The sequence below is a fragment of the Pseudomyrmex gracilis genome, unplaced genomic scaffold, assembly GCF_002006095.1.
Source record: "Pseudomyrmex gracilis isolate BER0280 unplaced genomic scaffold, ASM200609v1 scaffold_270, whole genome shotgun sequence".
Classification (NCBI taxonomy): domain Eukaryota; kingdom Metazoa; phylum Arthropoda; class Insecta; order Hymenoptera; family Formicidae; genus Pseudomyrmex; species Pseudomyrmex gracilis.
The window spans coordinates 27520-52265 of record NW_018020854.1 but is presented as its reverse complement, the minus strand read 5'-3'; the positions used below and the strand labels follow the sequence as shown (position 1 = coordinate 52265).

The window sequence follows — 24746 nt, the reverse complement described above, 5'->3', positions numbered from 1 at the left end:
CCGTTAAAACTCGACTTTAAAATTCGTATCGCACTAAAGATTGCGTGATTAGACTGGTTCTCGATCAATCAGAATGAAGAAAACCAATCTCGAGTTTGATAAAACTGTGCTCGGATTGGTCAAGTTCCAATGCGCGATCGCAATCCGAATCTGTGATACGTGGCTAAAGGTGTCACCAGGTGACCGCACAATTGAACAGTACTACTATGTAGACCGATTGTTTTGTTGAACAATACATGTACCGGATACGTATTGTCGCATATTGCCGTGAAGTGTCAATTGTGTAACGGTGTTGTTTGTTTACACGTGCGATTTACATTTGGTAAATATATGAGCGTAAAAAGAAGCATGTTTCAAAAAAAACTTACATGTGAACTTTTTGAACAGTTACTGGTTTAGGTTTCCTTTGAATTTGTTTGTAAATCGTGTGGTTTTTATATGTCATTTTTTTTTTTATCTCAGATTCGACAGACAGTGTCGGAGTAATGTGACAAAAATAGTCCTTTTTTTCTCGACATAACCTATACTTTGTTAATTTTTTGTAGAAACAGTATATTAAAAACACTCACGAAAGAGTGTTAAAAACACGTTAAATTCGCTATAAAGTTTTTTTTTCACTATTTTTTAACTTACACTACCGCTTATTTACTGTTGACTGTGATGACATACAGAGTATATGCCACATATTAATTAAAGAATATCAGTACTCTCGTGTTTTTTAAGAAAATAGTAGTTTTTTTTGTTTTGTTTACATCTGATCCTTACGCATACTCGCAACAATTTTAAGTTATGTTAGTCAGATAGCAGAGTATAACAGGGATTGTACATTTGTTGTTCAAGCACAGAATGTGTAGGTTCTGTTAGTCTTTGTAGATCTAAAACAAGTTGCGCAAAAGTGGGTCTGTTTTGTGATACTGTGTCCCAACAAGAGCACATAATTTCATATATATCATGAGAAACAGTATCGGGACAGGCCAAGCGACATTTGTCCTGAATTAAATAATGCATTAACTCGTCATCTGGTATGGTGGCGTATGGAAAAGATCCTAAAGTTCCGATTTCCCAGAGAACAACACCAAATGACCACACGTCGCTTTTGGTAGAAAAAGCATAATCACGCACCGCTTCTGGTGACATCCAACGTAACGGGAGGCGACGAACTTTGCTCATGTTATTGTTTATTACATACGCTCCATTTCGTGATAAACCAAAGTCAGAAATCTAAGTGTACATAAAATCTTGTTGCAATATTTACATTGAAATCACAATTCTTAGAGTACATAATATGGCAAGTAGCTATTATATACCTTTAGTGTTAAATCTGAAGTGAGAAGAATGTTTCTTGCTGCCAAATCTCTATGCGTGATTTTTGCAGCTTCTAAATGTTCCATTCCTCTTGCAATATCAAGCGCAAACAGTAAAAATTGTTGCTTTTCGACTATGCTACATAAATTCCCATCTCTATTTCTATCTTTGCCAATGATATTTGCATATCTAGAGGCAATTCTTTCAAAAGTGCACAAAATTACATTGTCACATTCAATATTTCTTCTGGAGTGCAAATATGCAAGCAAATCTCCCCCTTTCATATATTCTAAAAGTATGCATACAGGAGTATCTGGTGAAGTGCAGCAACCTATGAAGCTCACTAAATTTGGATGAGAACCAGCTGTTTTCATCATTTTAATTTCTTCTAATAATTGATACCTCGCTTCAGGTTCGTCATACACATCTTGACATTGAGACATCTTAACAGCTACCAACGTATCTTTGTTATTATTCAAGGAGCCCAAGTATACCGTACCAAACTGTCCTCTTCCTAATTCACAAATCAAATTTATGCATTCATGTGATACTTCAAATTTGTCAGTTTGTGTCTTGCTGCAGTGAGCTTCCTGTGTTATAAGACTTGTGATTATATTTAAAATTGTTTTTTTTTGTTTTGTTTTGTTTTTGATATTCATCTTTTTCTACTTACTTCGGATTGTTGTTCTTTATATAAACTAATGTTGAATTTCTGATGCCCGAGATGTGGCCACTGACTCAACTTAAATGCAAACTCAGACATATTTTGTTTTCTAATAAAACAATGCAGATTTTTAGTATAGGTCCACTATTGATACATATGTTGTAAGTCAAAAATATTTCGACACCACTTTACCTTAAAGGGAAATAGGTTTGCCAGCGATGTTTATTTTTCTTATGTACTGACATAATAATGATAAATCCTAGTATAACACAAATAATGACACCAGTAAGCAGAAAGTACTACAAGAACATTTATATAAGTTATTTTTGTGCCACACACATTTTGAACTTATGAATTGTTGTGCAAATAAAAAAAAAATACATACTATAATATTTCTATGTAATGTGGTAGTTTTGTTTATATTGACAGTGACGCCACCTCGTGTTCCTGAACAACCTCGATGATCCACCGCTGCCACAAATATTTTGTATCCAGTTTTAATATCGACATACTCATCATCAATTCTTGAATTCCAAATAAAGGTGTTTGTTGTAGAAGTTACGTTAGTTATCCTGGTAATATTGTACACAGGATGACCCGCGTTTGAAATCAAAAATGGCATGCCAATACTAGAAAGAGAAACAATATTATATATATAAATCGAAATATCTTGTGCAAATAGGAAAATAATCAAGAATATAATTTGTGCAATAAGCAAAGGGAAAAGAGATTTCACCTGATCACGTAAGACTGAATATAAGAACTGTACGACGTGACATTCCAATTTACAATTATATCTTCTTCCACCTGAGTCACTTCCACCTCCGGAACAGGCAAATTGAGTTTCGCAGCTACACAGCTGCATTTACGCTCTACACATTCGGGAACTGTGTAGATGACCTGTGTAATGAAAAACATTCGGAAAATGTGACGTCTTTCATCCACGAGATTGATTTTTCCTACGTACATGTTTGTTATCAAACAAACTCTTACCTCTGGTAACTGTCCTGCGGGTTTAGCTCTTGGATTAGCGTGTACTTGTATTCTGTATGTGCAATTCGGATGTATTTGTATTTCCGATATGCTGTTCAATGCTTTATTTTGCGGCACCAATAGACTGAACGGGCTTTTATTCGGCACACTATAAAATCCAGAACCTTCTGTACATTCTTCCCTTGTGTCGTCTTCTCTTGAAATACTTGTGACTATGACACTGCAATTGCATAAACATATGAAATTTCGTATTCAATTTTTACGATACGCACACACAAATTTCCATCTTATAAATATATAAATATAAATATAAATTCCTTCTTATAAATATAGCAACACATTTATAGATATATATATATATAAAACAATGAGAAGTTATTTTATTTTAATTTTAGTTCACCTGTACGAAGACGGTTCTTTTCCTTCTTTTGGCGGTATCCAAGATATATTCAATCTCAGTGACTTCAACGCACCACGATCATTTCCGTAACTTTCGTCTTTTAAAGCGTGCACTGTAATATTTTCTACAATACCAGCGTATTTCATCACGTTTGTATTCGCATTTGTATTGTTTGTATTCACGGCACATGTTGTCTCGGAATATAAAAGCAATATAATAATTATATCGTGTGTAAAGATCCACTTTGTGAACATTTCATTTTTTGTATAATATGACCGATATGTATATATATGTGTATAATTTTTATTGCATATATTATATAGTTTCTATCGTTTATCTCGAGCAATATCCATTGATACTGAAGTGTTTATCAGCCACGACAAAGTTCGCAAGCTAGTATAAAATATCTTATCTGATAATCCACCACCATTAAATACATGTCACGCTTTTGTACTGATAAGGTGTCGAACGTTTTATTTACGATTCTTTTAAACCAATACATTCATATACGTTTTTACATATAAAATACAAATATCTCGCATTACGTTATTCAATGTGTTTGATAACTCCTACAAATGTGTTTACTTGTATTTAAGAATAATATTTTTCTTTATGTTCAAGTAATGAAATCCAGATGACATTATAGATTTGCATTCTTAATAGATACAATGAATGAATGATGCGCATACATATCATGTTTAAAAACATTTTCATAATATGTTACGTGATGTTCCAGGGACCCAATGGCCTCGGCTGCAATGTCGCCGACTGACGACGACGAGCTTACTCTCCCACGTGCCTCGATTAACAAGATGATCAAGGAAATTTTGCCTCACGTGCGAGTCGCGAACGAGTCCAGAGAGCTCATCTTGAACTGCTGCACGGAATTCATTCATTTGCTTTCTTCCGAAGCAAATGAAATCTGCAATCAACAACAGAAAAAGACTATAAATGCGGAACATGTTCTGCAAGCGCTCGAAAAACTAGGTTTCGGCGATTACAGCGCGGAAGCGGAAGCTGTATTACGGGATTGCAAGGCGGTGGCGGCCAAGAGAAGACGTCAAAGTACCAGATTGGAAAATTTAGGCATTCCGGAAGAGGAATTGCTGCGACAACAGCAAGAGCTATTTGCCAAAGCGAGAGAAGAACAAGCGGTCGCGGAACAGCAGCAATGGCAACAATTGCAAGCTGTCACACAAATGGCATCCATGCAACAAGCTGATAGTGAACAGGAAGATTATTCGTAAACGATCTCTAAAGACGATAAAACTTATGAAATATTATGTTTGGCGATTTTCTCTTTAATAAAATAAAACAGCTATTTTTATTATTTCCAGCTATTTATTATTTCACGTGAAATAAAAATTGGAAATTTATAAAAAATTTAGAAATAAGAATAGTAACTAAAATTATTAAATGCAAAAGCAAAACTTGTGTTAAAAATGTGAAGTTAAAGATTATTTCCAAAAGTACATAAGAAACATTGTTGTAAAATACCGTAGAAATAGTTTGCAATTGTTTAAACAACTATCATAGTATATATATATATGTATATACTATAATAGTTGCGGATTATAAATTGAACATCATGAACACTTGTTGCATTGTTCTAATTTTATACGATATTTACGTATTTTGTAATAAACATCTTATAATTTAAACACAGTGACATAAGTTTAGAATAAAATTTATACCTCTATTTCCCTCCATTTTTGTGCTCTTGAATTTTAAGGCATTAATCTACCATAGTCAGATGATAGATGACTCTTTTTTATTGCCTCCATAACTTTCGAAACGTAATGAAACCTGCCGATTAGCACATTATTTTACATTCATACGTATTCGTCTTAAACGAGAGGAATAATGTATGCTTGATTTACCAGCTCTTTTCCGTTAATACTGATGGCGTCATGGGATTTCTAGTAACTCCATATATCTTCGTTCGCAGCTTGTCTATGAGGGATTTTTCACTTTCGTAAAAAATTTTTTCTTCTGCAAAAAACATTCATACGAACGATATTATATACTTTATAATCAGATTTTTTGTATATTTGTGATACAGCTTTCCTTTACCGTCATTAGTCCTCGAAGGTATTAAAAATAAATTTAGACCACTTTCTGTTGAACAATTACCCATATTTATACCGCTGTGAGTTTGGAGTTTAGAAGTGGAAAATAATTTATCATAAAATTTCTGAAAAAAGAAAATTTTAATTTCAATAAATATTTTCTCTTTGTTTATTTGCAAGCAAAAGCGAGAGAATAATATAAAAAATTAAGTTTACTTGGGACCAAATTGAAGAAGGTAAAAAACAAGTACCTTTATTTTGTCAATCGTATCGGGCTTAAAATCTTGCAATTCTGCCTTATTATGCAAAAATACAAGATGTGGATAATACTCCACATATTCTTGATCCATAATTGTTGTTGAAGATGGTTTTAACATTTCTGCTGTTTGCAAAAATCTATATAAAAAAAAAATAAAAAGATAGTTGTTTATTGCAAGCTTCTTGTGAGTAGATAAAATATTAATTCATTATAACAAGTCTTCTAATCTCTTTTTGGGTATTATAACTACCTCAGCAAATTTGGATCAACAAACCAATCCTGCACAAATAAAATTACATGACACACTGAAAACAGGAATGCTGCAAATTGCAATGACTGTAACTCCAAGTTGAACTCAGTATTCACAAAATCCACTGAAGCTTTTTTCTGATCAAAAGATGCAGAGTAGTCAATTAGAGATCCAGAAAAAATTGGCTGAGTGTCCAGATATATAACTCTATTTTTAGTCACAAAAAAATCTATTCCATTAGTACAGTTTGTCCCATTTTCAAAATTAGACAAATTCTGAACTTGAAAAATGTCAGGCCTAATAGTAAGAGAAATTAAAATTGTAATATAAAAAAAAATTAATAAGTAATAATTAGAAATAGAAGAAATACATACATGTAATTTGATGTTAACAATGACATAATTGTTGATTTGCCAACACCTTGTGTACCTAAACAACCAACAACTAAAAAGTCTTGTTGATCATGCAGGTAATCTATCGGATTCTCAATAAGTTGCATAGTTTTGTCCATAAGTTTAGTACAAGCAGTCATTTCAGGACATGTAGAAAGCGAACGAATTGCTGAAATGTATTTTATGTATTTATAAAAAAAATGTTATATTACATATTATTATGCTGTTATTAACACAAACAATTTATAAACATCTTAAAGGATATATTATGTATTACTATTATTTTATTTTATACATTTATACAGTTTACTTACACTCTTGTATCTTTGTTGATGTTCCTGAAGATATCTCAGCATCTTTCCTAAAAAAATTCCTGAATTATATTATTTTTTAAGTTTTAAGTTTTAATTAACTACATTAATAATTAAGAAGAATATTGTTTAAAATTGATATAAGAGAATTTTTTAATTTGCAAAGTACTTTTATATCAACCTGCAATGAGTTTTTTTTACAGTATTTGAAATATATTTATTTATATATTAAGAACAACTACTATTTCCACAAATCAACTAACTTTTCTTGTAATTATTGTAATAAGAACAACAGAGTATCAATATAATTTATTATATATACTATATATTGAATGAGTGAGTGCGAAAGGTTTGATAGATTTTATGATAAAAAAAATGGATCAATTGTGTTAAAAAACTGATTTATTGTGTATATTGTGTGTGTGTGCTATAAAATTAGATCGAGATATCTTTGAGAAATTCATTGAAATTTGTGTGCTTTCACTACAAAAAAAAGAAAAAAATATATATAATATTAATTAATAAAACAAATTATATTTACTTATTCCCATTTCGTTGGCTAGGGGATATGGCTCTGCTTTCTCCTTCTCTTGTTTTTAATATAAATGTTGGTCGCTCTACAATCTTAAGAGTTCTATTTTCTTCTTTAAAATCCGAATCTTTTGATGTTGATAACATGTTGATCACATTAATATGTATACACAACAACACTATACTACTACGCAAATGATTGTAATAAGTAGTAATAACTCAATGAAGAATTAACAAAAACATTCGATTATACATTCGCTGCTTTTTTTTTGTCGTTACGTCTTTCAACCGTCTGTCGCGAGTTTTGGAGCACCAGTCCTCTCCTTGTAACTGGCACAGTCCCTCTCTTTTTTGATTTCTCCTCTAGAATACATTGGCTACGTTCAGCAAAACAAACTAATTTGTAGCAATCGAATTGATGATTGGCTCTTACTCTTAGAACCAACGAATCAATATCGAGTTTTGACAAGACAACAACTCAGCAAATGTTGAACCTGCTGAACGCGGCCATTATGTGAGGATTGAATAAGAATCAGCTGATCGACGCACGCATGCGCACACATGTATAGTGTATATAGTGTATATAAATTCACATGAATGAGTTCTACGAAAAAGAGAGAGAAATATCTCCCTTCTCATTCTTTATAAAAACAGACAAGTATTCATAATCCGCAAATTTTATTATTTCAAGCTCGTTTTAAGTTCACCTTCGGATAGAACTCTAGCTAATAAGACGAACGGGTTTTTAAGATAAATTTAAAAGGCGATCTTAAATATAAAATCGGATTAATGAATACATGTCCTATGGTGTTTTTTTCCAATAAGTGACATTGATACAGTGTCACGTGACAAATTATTATAAAAGCTCCAATAGTAATTCTAGTAATTTACTCAATCACGCGACACCGTTCAATCGGTAATTTGCTGATAAAAACAACCGACTTATTTATACATACGGATATATGGTACACAGCGCGTCACTGAATCATCGCGGAATAGGCGCGGGGATCGGAGAGGCCGTACGATTCGTACGGCGCTTGTTGGCGAGCAACCGCCCCGCTTGCCTTCCGATCCCGCGATTGAATATGACGCGTTGTGTACGTAGTTCTTACTATTCTCTATAGTATACAGTACTTTTTTCTCTTATCTCTACACACATTTTATTAATATATATATTTACAAATCCACATTAAGATATATTTACAAATTATGTACTCGTAGAGACAGATATACTCGTGCACATGTACACGTCTATGTGTGTACGTACTTAAAACAAGATTAAAAACCATTTTCACATTATAATGTGAAAAAATGAGTATTGAATTGTTTATTTTCAGAAGGAGAGAAACATTTATAGTATCAATTGTTAAAAAAAAAAAAAAAAATCACAGTTTCAATGATTTCGAGATTATCGATATGTTTATAAGCACATAATAAATGCATGTTCACAACAAATGTGAGATAAAACAAAAATCATTTTTTGTATCTTAAAAAATGTCTTGAAAGGGAAAGTGAGCCTTATCCGGCATGATAAGATCGGCGAGGAAGCAAGCGGTGCCGGCGAGTCCCTCGTAGAGCGAATAGGGCGAGTCGGGCGTGCGCGCCTCACTTTGAAATTGCGACGAGTTCATGAAGTCTGCGAATTTGGCGGCTCGATAAAGATAGCGCATATTATTGGTGAGTCTGTACAGAAGAAGAAAGACGTAGCCGTTGCCGGCCACGCCATGACAAATCCCAGGTCCTTTACGAAGAAGACCCTTACGCCAAACAAGATCGCCGGCGCGTTTGCACGAGTCCAAATAACGCTGATCCTTCCAGCGCAGATACGCAGCGGCCATCATGTAGATTACACCGGGCGCACCGTGACACCAGTGCACCAACTCGTCGTCGCTCTCTCTGAAGCTTCGTCCAGAAAGATCGATCTCGTCTACGGCACAGGGGAAGTTGCCGGATATTGTTTGCACACTCAAAAAATAATCCACGCACGCCCGCACGGTGCTGTCCATATCAGTGTCGCTGTCGAGGAACGATGGCAGCTGTGAAAAATTCAGAGAAAAGTGATAAAATAAAATGCATCAACAACTGATCAATTAATTATTTTAATTTACACTGCGTAAATAGATTTTCCGGGACATACCTGTATGAGGACTTGCAGAATGGAGCAAAGTCCGTGCGCCGCGCCAAGATATTCTGTGCCGTAGTACGCGTACATCAGCGGACACGGACTGTTGTGCACCCGTGCGTACGTTTTGCCAGAAGTAACAATTGTTCGAGCAATCTCGCACATTGTTTCAATTGGCACAACAGTCTTTTTTATCTTGCGATTCAGCCACATCGCGCCGTACAAATAGCCAGCACGGCCCACGAAGAACTCATCCGAGCCGCATTTCAAGAAATTTACTTCCTTGCAACGCATTCCCGTCGTTATGAAACGTTTCACTAGATCATTGGCGGTCTTTTCATCATTTTGAACAGTTGCAAGAACCGCACCAATCGCCAGAATACCCCAATCACCTGTTTATAATTAAATCAATAATTGTGGGAGTCAAAAAACAAATGCAATCTCTAATATTATGTACCTTATGTTTTCTATATCTGTAACAGAAAACATAAAAGACTATATACACACTATAAAGTAATAATGAATTAAAAATAATTTTGTACAATAATAACTCTTTGTCGACTGACTTCCAAAACAGCTTACTATATAGTTGACTGGGTCTCTGTGAGTGCAACTTTAAAATCAAATATTTCTGTAAAAAATCAATATTAAAAAAATTTTTTTTTTAAATCAAAAGTTTGAGAAATTATGTGATAAAAAAAAACAAATTGAAATCTCTGATAGTTTCAAAGATATATAAGCGTTAAAAAAAAAAAAAAAACTAATTTTTACTAGAGATACCGATTTGAAATTTGTCGAGTGAGTCTGGAGCTGCGTTCGAAGACCACGCTATCAGCGCGTCATTCTATCTTTGTTTTTACATTTTTATCTAATGAGCGATAAAGATAGAATCATATAACAGCGCTGATAGCGCGCTTCCCGAACGCACCTTAGAAGATCCACATCTTGTCCACGGAGGAATAATATTGTCCGTGACAAAAAATTCATATTTATTACACTGATATTTATCAACTTCCTCTCGCGCTCTTCAATTTTTCCTCATGCCGTTAATTTTTCACGTACACTGCGATGTATTAATGTCTTTCGCCAAAAATTTACGCCGTATAGAAAAGGAAGTCTCCCTCCCGCCCGGTCGTGTTTTTCCCCATCGGGAGACACATCTGTACGTCACACAGTGTACGTCCAGAAGATATATACGTATAAAATAAACAAACCCAGAAGAAATCCGGTGCCGGAGCGGCGTTGCGTGTCCGTCACAGATGACTTGAGATAATTATCGGCTAACGAGAGGAGTTTAAACTTATCGACCTCGTTGTTCAACACGTCAGCTTGTTCGGCGAGCCGCAAAAACATGTAAGATATTCCGGACGCGCCGACGTACAGACCGCCATCGACTTCTGCTCGTTCGGGCGGTTCCTTGTCGAGAATGCGTTGAAGTATTTTCTGTATGCTTCTCTTGGCGGCAATCTGACTGTCGTAGATGATACTTTTTGTCGTATCCGCGTTGTTGACAATTTCTTCCTCACGTAAACAATATTCGTTTACGAAGTATCTGGACCGCGACATTGCGAAAGTTTTCCGGAACGTTTTTGACGACAATCTCGACCAAAGGATCTTGGGATTCACCGTGAAAAGTGTCGTCGAACCGATCGGGTTCTGTGTCGCATACGCGCGAAGACACAATACGATACGTAAAAAATAACAATAAAATTATAATCCAGTTAAATCTTCACCAACAATCCTAGATTAGACCTCGGCTATTGTTCCACTTGGCGAGTCGCTACGCTCATGATCGTTGCCCCCGTAATCAGCTTACGAATTAAAGCCATAGAACACACAAAAACAAAAAAAACACCTAAGCAGTAATCAACCAATCACAAATCAACATTTTCTCAAAAATGTTGGAACTTACATATTTGTCAATTAGCACAATTAACGTAGCCAATTGGTCCGAGAACGGATTCAATCCGTACCGGTTAAAAATAAACTAAATAAAGCACGTGTCACACTACACGTATTGCGGATTGCGAATCGGATTGCGAATCGCGAATCGGAATTTTAGCCAATCGAGAACGAAGCTTGCCTTAGTCTTGAAACGTATTCGATTCGTGTATCAAAACTAGGAATTAGGACTGGATTGATATTTAACCAATCAGACGAAAGATAACCAATCTTGAGTTTAGGGAACTCTTTTCTAATTGGTTCAAATTGAAATCTCAACTTCAACTTTGTAGTGTGGTACGAGCGTTAAGCTAATTTCGCTTCATTGCGCATGCGCACCGGAATTAATTCCTCCATATTTGATCGCTGCGTTGTCCTTTTACATTCGGAGAATCATGGTAAGCGAGACGTTTTTCAATTACTCGATAATATTCAGCGTGTAAAATCACAATGAGGTGGTTGAAACGATTTTCCTTAGATCTTGCTTTTCGTTGTTGTCTCACGCGTGAGACGATCGCGTTCTCGCTGATTTTTGACGAACGTGAGATTCTCGTTCCGAATTGTCTAACCTCGCGTAGAAGTTTGTTAAGCACATGGCCGAACACTGTAGATCTTCAGTCTGGTTCCCTTCGAACGCGTGTTGCTTTCTCGTAACCGGAGTTAGTGCGATATCGTATGTTGCTTTTTACCGTGCTTTTTTACTAACTCGTAGATCAGATTCTATGATGCAATTACAGATATACAGAATTTTGTAGCAAATTTATGAATCTTAGGTTACGGATTATATCGTATTTATAATCAATTATATCTGTTGTATATTAACTGTTTTAATTGATGTATGTAACCGTTGCGTTTTCTGTTTGAGCCACAGCTTATGAAAATTTGTAAATAGTTTTGAAAGAACAAGAATATATTAATTATTATTGTTTTGTTCTCTTTTTTGTAGCCATTCCAAAGGTTTGTTCAATCAGGCCGTGTGGCTTACGTGAGCGATGGTGCTTACCAAGGCAAATTGGTCACCATTGTTGACATCATTGACCAGAATCGAGTAAGAATATTTCTATTTTTCACTAAGATATTTTTGTTGCTCTTCTATAGTATAATATAAGGTACAATACTGTAGAAGTTGATTGAAAGATAATGATATTGCCAATCAAAATATTAAAATATCAAATTTGTGAGTCACAATATATACAATATGTTTTATATATTTTCAAAAATCTCAAATGATGAGCCATTATTGATAGGAATTGCCGTCTGACTCTTCTGATGCAATTTTAATTCTCTGATTAAAATGATTAAAATTTTCACATTTAATAACCTATTGTTTAGGATTACGTATTTAAAATTTTTATTGTACTCTTTGTAGGTTCTGGTTGATGGTCCATTATCAGGTGTACCACGGTGTGAGATGAGGCTTAACGAGCTTCATCTGACAAAATTCCGTATACGTTTTCCATTTTCTGGATCAACCCGTGTCGTACGAAAAGCTTGGGAAGTTGCTAAGATAAACGAATTGTGGAAAGAGACAATGTGGGCCAGAAAGGTTGAAGCCAAGAAGAAGGTATTATGCATTATGCTAATAATTCTTCGATTGTTTGCTATATTAATATTCTGCTTGTTGTCTTTATTTTTATTTGTTTAGTTTTTACGTGAAAAGTCTATAAAATATAGATATTGGATATTTGTTGTTTAAAATGTAATTTGTTTTTTTTGTTTTTTACTTAAATGATGTTCGTGTATAATGATAGGAAATGCCGTCTGATTTTTCCTGATGTTACTTTAACGCTGATAATAGAGTTGCGACTTTAGAAGAAGCAAAATTATTTTGAAATATTTTATTGTTACAATATATTCCATTTTCTTTGTTTCAGCGCGCGGCACTTAGCGATTTTGATCGTTTCAAACTGCGCAAAGCGAGACAGATGAGAAATAGATTGCGAACAGCTGCGTTTTATAAATTACGAGCGAAGACAAGAAAATCGTCTAAAAGCAAGAAAGATACAGCAAGCAAACAGGCAAAGGAGGAGAAACCAAAACTTGAAAAAAGTTCCAAAAAAGTGGAGAAGAAGTAATAACCAATTTCAGAATTCAATAAAAATTTACCAGTTATTTTACAAATGTCTTTATTATTTATGAATGTATCTTTCATCTAACTCTTGTCCAAGTAAAATTAATTATACCTTCATTTCCGAATAAACATTTATGACAATAACAATCCATGATACGGAGACACGTAATTCAGAAAGAAATTTCCTCAGGTATTGCTGACTACAAAGATAATTATGCCTACAATTTACGATACATCCAGAAAATGTGTCAACAATATGATGTAGATAAGAGAGTTTTACTAAGAGCCAGATTGACCAACTTTGGTAACTTAAATTGTTTGATAATTCAACGAAACTGATCAATTTGGCCACTCGACTTGTCAAGTTGAGTCGAAGTTAGTTGATCTGATCCTTGATAAAATTGATTGTTAATTTAAGCGAAAGACACTTGAACCTTTTCCATTTCCCACCATTTGTATGAAATCGACAAACAGGACACAATTTGCAAGTAATCGATTCACAAATCAAATTAGTAAATTGCTTTTGAACGAAAGAAAGAATTTAGATATAGAAAAAGCAGAAGAGATATATTTCGTGATTGATATTTATTTCTCTAAAACAAATATATTCTATAAATCGTAGTATTCCTATATATATATATATATATTTTTTTTTTTTTTATGTGTATTTTATATTTATATTCTTTATATATAAATTAATTGAATTAATTATGGATCTATGTACAGCATTAACATTTTTTTTCGCGCGTTTCTTATAAAAAAAGTGACATTACAACTGGAAGAACTCTTCGAAAGGTTTTTTTTTGCTTTCAGTCGTCATGTCGCACAAATAAGCGTAAAATGGATGCGATGCAAATGCATTTTAGTCAATACGATTTGTAAACGATATTTTATACGTACAACATCGAGTACATTGTTAAATAATATCCGAACATGTCCGTTTAATTTAATAAGGATTAACTGCAAAACGCACTAATAGAATCAACACTACTTTATACAGAAATGCCATCTTGCTTTTTACACCTTGCGAGACAATGTTTATAAATAAATATGAAGAAGTGACAAAATTCGTGTATGATCGTTTATACATTAAAAAAAGAAAAAAAATACGCGTGTGTGTGTACGTGAAAAACGAGCGATTGACGTATATTCTCTTCTCTTCTTGAAAAAACATTAAAATTTACGAGAAAGCATATCGCACACATTTATATTTGCCAAACAAAATTAAATTTGTTTAGCTCAAACTATATACAATTGAATTTAATAATATATCAATATTAAAAAAAAAAAAAAAAGAATGAAAAGTGAACGTATATATATAATATACTCGTTGTTCTCTTTTGTATGAAATCTTGGATTATGTACTTTCAGATCACATTTCTTTGAATGATATTTCACATGTGTGTTCTAATTATCTCTTATAAAATATTACTTTAAAAATATTTTGTTCTCCAAATTCTCGGGTACTGGTTCTCAGTCATATGTCAAATTGTGACATTAGCAGAAGCGAGAAGTGACGAAATTTTAAATATGGATTTCTCGTTTCTGACGTCGCAATCCAATATGGCGCCGCAACGAGCAGTACCTAGAAATCTTAATTGTCATCTCACTTTCCCTCCTCCTCCTCCCCCCTCCCCCACACACAATCTCTACAACGCGGAAAATCTACACACATCTCAACAATGTAATTGTTGTGTACGAAAAGACAACACCCATTAGATATTCCCAATAATGTCGTTAAAATTACACTTTTACCCAGTATTAAGAGAGCGATATGATAAAATATATAACGATACTCAAATCATCACGATATCCAAATTGCATAAGTCATTACTACGTAAAATGCGATTCCGATTCCGAATGTAACGCGGCGCGTACTTAAAGATGAACCGAAGGCTTCGCAAGTGCATTTTTTATTTTCACATTTCCCTATTCTCAGTTGTTCTTGCAGTTATTGAGAGTAACATCCAGAGGTTCGTCCATGTTTTGCGCGACCTCCTGCTGAGGGTTGCTCGGCAGATGATGAAACAGCGCGGTAACTTGCGAGTGCCTCGTGGACGCGTGGTGGACGCTCTTCAGGGTGAGATCCATTTCGGCCTCTTGCGGTCGCTCCCTCGTTGTCAGGACGTCGCTGTGGGACTCAACGGGGCTCGCGCAGATCCTCGGTGGCGTTCCGCATCGACACTTGAGCCTGTCGGGTGATTTGTCGCAAGGTACCGAGTATCTGGCGACAAACGTGTATTTGGCGTCACGGCATCACGAACAATCGTCATTCATGACACACATGTATCAATATCGATATATATCAAAATCGTCGGAAATACTCCAGATGAACAAACTGAAAGAGAAAAACAATAAAGAAAGAGAAAAATAGCGCACAAGAGAGGGGAACTGAACTTACCCAGGCGGCGGAGGGGGCAAAATTCTGAAGTCCCTGCAGACCGGCACGGGACCACCGGTGCCACCAGTCTCTGGTAATTTGTCGCTCGAGGTCGGCGAGCTGGTGAGGGCTGACGAGGACGACGGCGACGTGGAGGACGCGTCGGTTACAGAGGGGTTCACAGGGGGCGGCCGGCCGAGTAGCAGCGGAGTTGCGCTTCCTAAACCCAAGCATCGCATTCTCCACGCGTCCTGCAGCAATTGTAACCGAGCTTGCTTTCTCCACTTTGCCCGTCTGTTTTGAAACCATACCTACGGAGGAACCGCTGACCTGACCGATCGTGTTGCCGTGATTTCGCTCTCCCTCTTCCATTTCCCCCTCCCCCCCTCCAAAGCGAAAAAAAATGGCCGAACGTTACGTCCTTAACTAACTACTGACTAACAATTGGTTTTTTTTCTAACAAATGTTTGTTTAAGGCTCTCTTTAGTATACAACTAGCAGAGAAATAAGGATCATTGAGAGAGATCAAGAGCCGATGTATGTGCGAAATATATATTTTTTAAACGCGCAAATTAATATACACATGTAATAATTAGAATTTAATTCAATTCTAAAATTCATATCGATGTTTAATTTGCACACGCACGCACACAAAAGGTGATTCGATTATTGTGTTAGTTAAAACAACTTTAAACGTAATTTTAATTAGAATACAACAAAAGAGAAATGAAGAGAAAGAAATTTACATGTGTACGCGGAAAAATGTTTTTACACGACGATATTCCATGACAAAAAAAGGAATCTGTTTCGTTTTTATCCCGCAGGTAATCACTAAACACACCCCGCGTCACATCTTCTACCCTTTCTACGCTCTCTAACAAGATTCGCGGTTGAGAAGATTCGAAAGCAGTAATCGATGAACTTCCGAGTTTCTCGCACCCATTTGTTTTGTACAGATTTCGCAGGACCGTTTCATCAGCGTTCGCCTAATCGTTTTCGCACAATGGTCCGCGCGTAATAGCCGCTATCGCAGCCAGATGTACGGAGGGTCTTTGTGATACGATCACGAGTCAACCAGTTTTGTTCGAATTCTAATATCATTAATGAATTGAAACATCTGGCTTGTTCCAATTGAAAGATGATGCTCTGGACTTCTACAAGTGCACTTGACATTGCAAGAAAATTAATTAAACTATACACAAATAAACACAACGTGTTTATATTATAAATTTACGTTTTTTTAATTTGAATTGATTAAAAGATTTCTTTCATCGTTGCTCCTCAACAATATTTAATTTTAAATTAGAAAATTAATTATTGACTTCAATGTTCTGCGATATTTTTTAAGTAAACTTTTTTTTGTGTAAGTGGTACATCTCTTATTTATATTTGTACATAATATTTATAAATATATATACGTATGTAGATACCGTATATAAAATAATAGCGCGATTACGAAAAACACAAAATCACATTACGATCATTAGCGCGTTAATAAACTTTTGGCGAAAAGCAGATGAAAACAACCGCGCGCGTTTTCTAATAAGCAGTTAGTGTGCATTTGATCTTTAATTAGTGAACGGTTTTACGGAACGAGGTAATCTGGTGGAAGCTTGTATTTGTGAGTAAAGTTTTGAGGTTGCAAGTTTTCTTAGATATCCTTTAAAAGTAAACCGGCAAAGCAACGGCTAGTATTGGCTTTTATATCGCGGATGGTTTTCCAAATATAAAGAGTTGTCTTTCCATTAAATGATGAAATTTAGATCGGCCGTAAATTCGCAATACAAAAAATCTTGAAATATTAAAGTTTTTGTATGTATTTTTTTTCGCGTGATTTAAATTCTTTTTTAAAAACATATGTTTAATTAAATATTTTTTATTGTGTATTTAAGTATATGCGTGAGTGCGTGCGTGCGTGCGTGCGTATGTATATGTGTGTGTGTGTGTGCGTGTGAGAGAATAATTAACACAACAGACGGAAGAAAAATCGTTTTCTACTCATAACAATTAGCACAAGTTTTACGAAAAAAAACAAAAAGAAAATAAATAAATAAATAAACATAAACGGAAGTGCTAGCAAAAACGATTTACCTGAACACGTGCTTCCGAGAGTGATATCCGAAGTGCGACTTCCTCTCTGAGAAAAACGTCGGGATAATGCGTTTTCTGGAAGAGAGATTCTAATTCCTGAAGCTGCTGCGGCGTGAATGTTGTCCGATTGCGTCTCTGCTTGAAAGAGTCAACGAAAAATACAATTATTACACAGGCCATATGCATGCCAAGGCCTTGTCACGCTTACACGTGATGTAGCATTACTTTTCTACTTTTTTCTTAATAATGTTTAAAAAAAAATTGTTTAACCAAGTGTTTAATTAATACGTTAACTTGCGAAATAATCTACAGCTTATGGAGTGTACCGCGCGCGCCTCTTGTATTTACAAAAACACACTATATGCACATATCTGAGAAAAGAAGAGTAGTCATCCAGGAACAACACAAAATGCAATTGTTTGCTCAAAAAGAAAAATAAAGTAGCGTAAATTTGATCCAATCGCACAAGATTGATGTTAAAAGTTGTGCGCGTTCAAGTTTCTCACCTTGAGAGAATCGCATCTATAGTATAGTTGTCCGATAATTTTTTAAGCAAATTTTAATCAAGTATGAGAGAACAAATAAATTTATAATAAAGAAATAAATAATTACACATTATGGAATCTGTAAATTTGAAGTGAAGATAATATCAAGAATATATTTCGTTGCTTCCAGCATTTCAATCAAAAAATGCTTCACGAAAAAATGGAATAAATGTTGTATCCAGGTGTGAAATCGCGATACGTTTTTTTCGGGATGAACAATGAATATACTGGAAGTGAGAGAAACGTACACTGACCTGACGACGACGACCGAACATATATTCGGTAAGCAGATCGGCCTGAGGCCCGAGAGGTGACAGATACGGGCCCGCCATGGCGAGCGGCCGTTCGGTCCCTCGCGCGCGCGTGTTCGGTTCTCCGGTGCTCCTCCTTTGGCGATCGCGAGAGGACGAAGAGGACGAACCTTTCCTCAGCGATTTCTATCACACGGCTCCAACGAAGATCCTCTCACGGCCGCAGGAGGACGGACCGCTCGTCCGGCGCGAACATGGCGAGAACACTGCGAGAAGAGAGTCGTCGCTTCATTTCGGGAGGATGAGAGAGCGGTAGGAAAACGGAGGGGGTAGCAACCCTCTGTTCGCAACCCCCCGAGCTCGCGCATCAGCGATGGCGTCGCCATTGGCCGCGCTGCTTCGGGGGGCGGTTCCGCCGCGTTAAGAATCACGCATACCCTCTCCGCGAGACATGCAGTTACGTTGAAAATCCGCTAAATCGCGGTCTGCATCCTCCTCCTACTCCTCCACCCTTTTCCTTCCTACCCCTCTCTTTTCCCGTTCTGTGTAGTGCGCTCTATCCTTGCCACTCCCGCTGTTCCCTCAAACTCCTTCTATCTATCCTTGCTTTTGCTCTTTCTTCGTCATTCTTCGTTCGCGTTTCGTTCGCGCTTTACTCCGTTTCCTTCCAACGACCCTCTTCTTCCTTCTGCCGAGAGAATGTGGTTTTTTTTTGTTTTTTTTTATATATGTATATATATTTTATTTCCCTTTTTTTTCTTGTTTCTTCTCTATTTTTCTCGTCTTCTTCTTTTTTCTGTTTTTTTTTTTTTTCCCCGTGACGGAAATAAGCTCGATCGCGCACGGCGTAAGGCAGCGCTTTCTTCGTCTTCCGGAAACGAAACCTCGAAAATCCGTATCGGGGACGCTAACGGGATGCAGGTGGTGGCATCGATCATCGATAGGCTTTTAAACGTGACGTAAGTGCATATATACATCGGGTGTAGCAAAAAAAATCGTGTGCTTTCTCTCAATTACGGAGTCTAAATCCGTCGTCGACTTTTATTCGCCAAGAATGTTTCTCTCATTATCGGAATTCTCAAATATATTTTATACCAGAATTTCGTGCTGAAAGAAAAGAAAATTAAAAAGAAGAAACGTGATCAAAAATTAAATTAAAAGTGAAATGTTTTGGTCCTTGTAGTTAAAAAAAAAAGACTTGAAACAAAGAATTTATCAGTAGTGATAATTTTTATGATCGTTACTTCATTTAATTAATTCTTGTAATATTTCTTCTCCTCTTACGAGACTCCGAGATTTATATCCAAGAAAGCACGCGATAAATTTCTTTCCTGACAAATGTGCAATACATTCACACGTATGCAGAATTGTATTCTTAATCGAATTTGTTTTTTTATCGCGATATTCCGCTATCGCAGTCTGCAATTGATAAAAAAGATACACAGATAAGATAAAATATATTAGATAAGAATAGTTACGTATATATTTACATGAATATTACTTAAGAAATCTACTCTTTTTCTATCAATGAAAAATCGATAAGAATATTTTTTTGCGATAGTGTCAAACTGTTTCCGTCAAGAGAAAAACGAATAATTTGAACACAGAGAGAGAGAGTTAAATAAAAATCTCTCGCGTTGCGTATGCACATGCAATTTTTCTCTTGGCTTTTTGTCGCGCCGCGCGCGCCAAATGATCGGCGAACGTAATCGACAGTAAAGATATTCGTTAAACATGTCGCAAATTATTCTAGCAACATGCGGAACATTTGCGCATCTCGCACGAATATGCAATCATTTGATTGACGCAAAACTCGTATATTTGATACATTGTGCCGCACGCGTCTCTCGGGGTGCGCCATTTACGTTTCCCTCGAGTCCGCATTCCTTTGATATGTATTTAGTGTATTGACTGTGCAAATGCGGAAACATTGCGGGGGTTTTGCTTTTGTTTCCGTTCAAGTTTCTTTTTCAATTAGCAGGCAGACAGCAGATGCATGTGTGTACCATATATATATATATATGTATATATAGAAAATTCAATTCGATTCGATACGTGAGCGCGCCTAGAATATATATCTGGTTTAATTATCATATCGATTTAATTTTTAATAAGCTTCCGTTTTTTTTTTTTTATTAAAACGGAAGCACACACTTACAAGATAAATAAAATATATGTGCTTTTTACCGGGTCCGAAGCGTCTTCAAAGAAAGTGATTCCAAGAATATAATAATTTTCTGAATAATTCTATTCACATTTGCTCACATGACTGACTTAATTAAAGTATTCCAACATGGCTGCTCGTTTCTAAAAAAAAAAAGACACGCGTGTTAATGTGGTTATTGAATTTCTACCTCTCCGCTCCGTGTATCGTCTCTGTCTAAGAAGAGAGAAAAGAGAGAGAGAGAGAGAGAGAGAGAGAGGGAGGGAGGGGGAGAGGAGAGAAAAAGAGAGAGAGAAGGAAAAAGTGAATGAGTGTATATGTGTGTGCGCGCAAGATTGGAGAACAGAATGAGACGGAACGAGAGAGGAAAAATGAAAAGAGGTTTGAATAGGAACGGTAGGAAGAAAGAAGCGCGCGCAATCTTTTTAATTATGAAAACACTGCTTTGTGTTTCATTTTGTTTTGTTGTCAGGGGGTGCTATTCTAATCGGACGCTCTTACCCCCCCGTTCCCCGGTTCACCCCTTCACCGTGTTCTCTCCTCATCGTGTACATCCACTCCCTCTCGCCACTGCCGCCGCCCATCTTCTTTTTTTATATTATAACGTGCGGGCTCTCTCGGGCGGCTCTGATGGGTCAGGGGCGGAGGCAGGGTTGCCGGCAGGGTGCAGGCTAGAGAGGGTGCCACGGTGAGATTGCTTTAGTAATGAATTACATAGCTCGGGGCTATGTGTCTCTGTCTGAGGAATACCATCATCCATGCTCTCCGCTCTCTTCCTTCCCTCGCTGCACACGCGCGCTCGCGCGCGCGCACATGAGCGCGGTTTTCCTTCCTTTTTTTTCTCCGCAGTTTTTTTTCTGTTCTTTTTTTTTTTTTTCCTTATTTTCTCGCGCAGCTTTCGATGGAGAAATCATTCTTGTCAATGGTCACCGCGCGCGCGTTGCGATGCAAATATTATACGTCGAGAGATCTCTGTCGATGATCTTTTCTTTTTTCTGCAATGTCACCCATGAGTTTTATCTATTGTTTTGCTGTTCTCTCTGCTCCTGTCGTGTCTCCTCGGCGTGATTGTTTTTATCTTCCTTAAAAAAAATAAAAAACAAAAACAATATTGCGTCTTAATCAAATTGTTATTATAAAGCAAATAGTTTTTTCGTTTATTGCAAACGTAAATTTGCGAGGAAGCTTTTTATCCAGTCTTGACTCTTTCCTCCGTTTCTGTTTTTTTTTTTTTTTTTTTTCATCTCGCATTAATAATTAAACCGTACAAGAATTGCGAAATAAAGTCCAGCAAAACTAAGAATATATTCAGTAGTTCGTGAAGTAATATCTTTCTCTTTGTTTGTACATATTGTATCAGGATAAAAAACTTCTGGAGCGAGACAATGCATCGCGTCGCATCGGCATCTCCTGATTACAATCGCGATTACTCGCAATCGCGATTTATTCATTCATTGCGTTCTATTTCAGATATGCTTCGTGTCGAGTGGAAAGATTTGTTATTCGAATAAAATATCGTCGCCAGGATAAAATCTAAAAAAGCCATCGCGAATAAAATATCGATTTTTGCGCTTAATCGATTTTTTTTCACGGCCGACAAATTTAATAACTTCTAATTCACTTTGTAAAGCTAGTTATCGCGTGTGGTAAATTAACTTATTGACAATCTAAGTTTGTTTTCTTAGTTGGTCACATCTTAAAATTCAAATTTTTTTTCTGATAATTGAATAATGATATTTAGAAAATAGTTTTGACTTACTTTTGAAATAAAACTTGTGAATTTTTATCTCAAACATGTAAGAAAAGTGTACGGAAGAGAGAACCTTGTTCTTGTTCTTGCAGACCGTCTCAGAAACGGTTGATAGATTAAGTTACAATATATATATATATATGAATACATGATAACTAAAAAACTAGGATTGAGGCCGATGCGCGAGTCTATATACAGATTCTTCGTGTATGTAAAATAACTTTATCACTTTATCGAATATTTCAAACGTTTCGATTCATTCGGTTAAGATCTTCCTCAGTGAATCGACTTAATAAAAAAAAAAAAAAAAGAAAGAATTACCAGCAAATCAAAAAATTAGAAATAAAAGTAAATAAACAAACAGATAGTTAGACTTCAAAATTATTGGAAGTAGTTATTAGTTTGCAACTAATTCTACAATTTTGAAATTTTACCATTTGTTATATTTTACTGGACAAAGACCTTGTTGTTTCCTCATTTGAGTCTAATTTGATCTCTGCACATCTGCTTTTCTCGTGCAATAAATGCAATTCGCATTATAATTAATTAAACATATTTCGAGCGCGATAAGAATCAACATTTCGGTCTCTTTAGTGTTAAGTCCCTCTGGTGGAGCGGCAGGCGAAAAAAAAAAAAAAAAATGTGGAGATGCTGATCGCGAAAAGCAAGAAAAGCAGACCCCGAACAAACTCGCAAAATTTCTTTTCATTTGCATTATTACAGTAATGAGACTGAAAAGCCGGAAAATGTCGGGCTTTTGTCACAGAGGGATTGTCCGCCTAGTCCATTCATTGATTACGTCGGTAGACGGGGTATACGCGGTACATAATATCTCAGCCAATCCACCCTAAAAGATAATGAGTGGTGTGGGCTTTGCCTTTCTATTTGTTGCTCTAAATATCTCAATATAGCCGGACGCTGTGAGTTGCGCCGGCCTACTTAATAATAAGGCGCAATTACGCATCGTTACTTTCGATATTTCCTGATGCTATAGAATTTTAATAGAAATTTTTCATCCAGTAATTATATCGCGAATCTTTCTTCAATTAAAGACTAATGTAAAGCTTCGCAATGTTTTTTTGTTATTTTTTTTAACTCGGTTAATTTGAAGAATTAAATTTTCAGAAAACTGCGTAAAGAATATATCATCAACGACGCGAGAGACGTTATTAATCTTCGATTTGCAAGAATCTCTTCTAACTTGTAAGTAAAAGTTTCGTTTATTTATTACAGGCGTGTAAATCAAAGTCCGGAGACACGTTTTTCGGAGAAATTACAAATTATCGCTCTTCGAAATGCGCGCGTTACTTAAATTTGCAAGGCTCGCACGAGAAGAGATGTCTGCGTAATCGCAAACCGGGTTCTCCGTTCGAGAGAGAGATGTATCTCGTTAATGTAATTTCGACGAATATATATACTACGCGCGCACAGGCATATACACACATCTCCGCGTATCTTTCGCGCAACACGTCTAGCTAAAGGTACACGCCGACAAAAATCTACAAAGAGAATATTTACCGATGACGGTGAGGGTAAAGCGATGCAAACGCACCACATAAAAGGGAAAGGCAGTGGAAAGCAGAGATCTAGGATCACGAAAAAGGCTCGCATTCCACAAAATAATTTTTGTCCGCTCGACAAAGAAAGACAAAGCGGCGAACAGAGACAGAGGATATTATTTGTTGTGTTTTGAGAACAAACTTTCATAAGAGATTAAAAGAGCGAGATTTGTCTATTAAATAATGTAACTATACAACGTGGTGATATTAATTACAAATGTAATAAAAAAAACATAGAGACAAGCGTTCGTACATGTACGCAATTTTTTTCACGACGTTACTTTACAAACTTTTTGCTCGCGATATTATTTTTATGATCGTTCGAAAAAAAAAAAAAAAGAACGGTAGACAGACGAGGGTGGTGCGCACGCATATAACAATAGTTTAATATTCATATTGTCACCGTCCGAGTCAAAAGAATCGACGATTGTTGGGCGTCGCGTCCTAATACGGACGGACAAAACTTCATTCCCCTTCAGAGACTCATTCGCGTCATTCGTTGATGAATTCACTCGGAGTCATTGACGCGAGAGCATCGCTGCGCTATTCCAGCTCGTAAATTAAACTTAACTCAATGCGGTGCCTCTGGTGTTTTTTTTTGACCGAAAATCAAAATTAGAGTTGTTGATAAAAAAAAAAAAAAAAAAAAAAAAATAAAAATACTTTGATGACACATCGAAATAACGAAGATTTAGCGA

At 36.0% G+C, this 24746-nt stretch overlaps 7 protein-coding genes across 11 annotated transcripts in view; 3 read left to right on the top strand and 4 right to left on the bottom strand.

Moving 5' to 3' along the window:
* Positions 1-166: 166 nt before the first annotated feature.
* LOC109859594 (protein Dr1) lies at positions 167-5001 on the top strand. The gene is made up of 2 exons (XM_020437974.1): positions 167-322; positions 4099-5001. Exon 2 carries the CDS (start codon positions 4106-4108, stop codon positions 4607-4609), a length of 504 nt encoding a protein of 167 aa, XP_020293563.1. The 5' UTR covers positions 167-322; positions 4099-4105; the 3' UTR covers positions 4610-5001.
* LOC109859592 (fibroblast growth factor receptor 3-like) lies at positions 335-4102 on the bottom strand. The gene is made up of 8 exons (XM_020437970.1): positions 3363-4102; positions 2963-3182; positions 2706-2869; positions 2355-2598; positions 2162-2268; positions 1979-2078; positions 1308-1895; positions 335-1221 (listed from the first exon to the last, which is right to left on the bottom strand). The coding sequence occupies exons 1-8, from the start codon at positions 3614-3616 to the stop codon at positions 793-795; spliced, it is 2106 nt and encodes a 701-aa protein (XP_020293559.1). The 5' UTR covers positions 3617-4102; the 3' UTR covers positions 335-792.
* Positions 4198-7691, bottom strand: LOC109859593 (protein SMG9). Of its 3 annotated transcripts, none has more exons than XM_020437971.1 (9): positions 7185-7691; positions 6647-6705; positions 6315-6501; positions 5941-6237; positions 5683-5827; positions 5436-5556; positions 5243-5354; positions 5057-5168; positions 4198-4284 (listed from the first exon to the last, which is right to left on the bottom strand). In XM_020437971.1, exons 1-8 carry the CDS (start codon positions 7319-7321, stop codon positions 5090-5092), a joined length of 1137 nt encoding a protein of 378 aa, XP_020293560.1. In that variant the 5' UTR covers positions 7322-7691; the 3' UTR covers positions 4198-4284; positions 5057-5089. The 3 variants fall into 3 exon arrangements, with proteins under 3 accessions (XP_020293560.1, XP_020293562.1, XP_020293561.1); XM_020437973.1 differs by having other exon boundaries at positions 5941-6147; XM_020437972.1 differs by having other exon boundaries at positions 6647-6693.
* Positions 7692-8294: 603 nt separating this feature from the next.
* LOC109859574 (lanC-like protein 3 homolog) lies at positions 8295-11292 on the bottom strand. The gene is made up of 4 exons (XM_020437944.1): positions 11209-11292; positions 10511-11107; positions 9312-9688; positions 8295-9210 (listed from the first exon to the last, which is right to left on the bottom strand). Exons 2-4 carry the CDS (start codon positions 10860-10862, stop codon positions 8662-8664), a joined length of 1278 nt encoding a protein of 425 aa, XP_020293533.1. The 5' UTR covers positions 10863-11107; positions 11209-11292; the 3' UTR covers positions 8295-8661.
* A 303-nt stretch (positions 11293-11595) lies between these two features.
* Positions 11596-13354, top strand: LOC109859576 (60S ribosomal protein L14). Its single transcript, XM_020437945.1, has 4 exons — positions 11596-11635; positions 12184-12285; positions 12607-12801; positions 13112-13354. Exons 1-4 carry the CDS (start codon positions 11633-11635, stop codon positions 13310-13312), a joined length of 501 nt encoding a protein of 166 aa, XP_020293534.1. The 5' UTR covers positions 11596-11632; the 3' UTR covers positions 13313-13354.
* Positions 13355-14598: 1244 nt separating this feature from the next.
* On the bottom strand, positions 14599-18667 carry LOC109859570 (retinal homeobox protein Rx3). Of its 2 annotated transcripts, none has more exons than XM_020437934.1 (4): positions 18573-18667; positions 17780-17914; positions 15710-15999; positions 14599-15532 (listed from the first exon to the last, which is right to left on the bottom strand). In XM_020437934.1, exons 1-4 carry the CDS (start codon positions 18654-18656, stop codon positions 15244-15246), a joined length of 798 nt encoding a protein of 265 aa, XP_020293523.1. In that variant the 5' UTR covers positions 18657-18667; the 3' UTR covers positions 14599-15243. The 2 variants fall into 2 exon arrangements, with proteins under 2 accessions (XP_020293523.1, XP_020293524.1); XM_020437935.1 differs by having other exon boundaries at positions 18579-18667.
* A 781-nt stretch (positions 18668-19448) lies between these two features.
* The window catches only part of LOC109859567 (spindle assembly abnormal protein 6 homolog), a 15675-nt gene continuing 10377 nt past the window's right edge, over positions 19449-24746 (top strand). For both annotated transcript variants that reach the window (XM_020437931.1, XM_020437929.1), the window contains exon 1: positions 19449-19534. In XM_020437931.1, the coding sequence (XP_020293520.1) occupies positions 19491-19534 (44 nt within the window). In that variant the 5' untranslated portion in view covers positions 19449-19490. The remainder of the gene's footprint in view (positions 19535-24746) is intronic.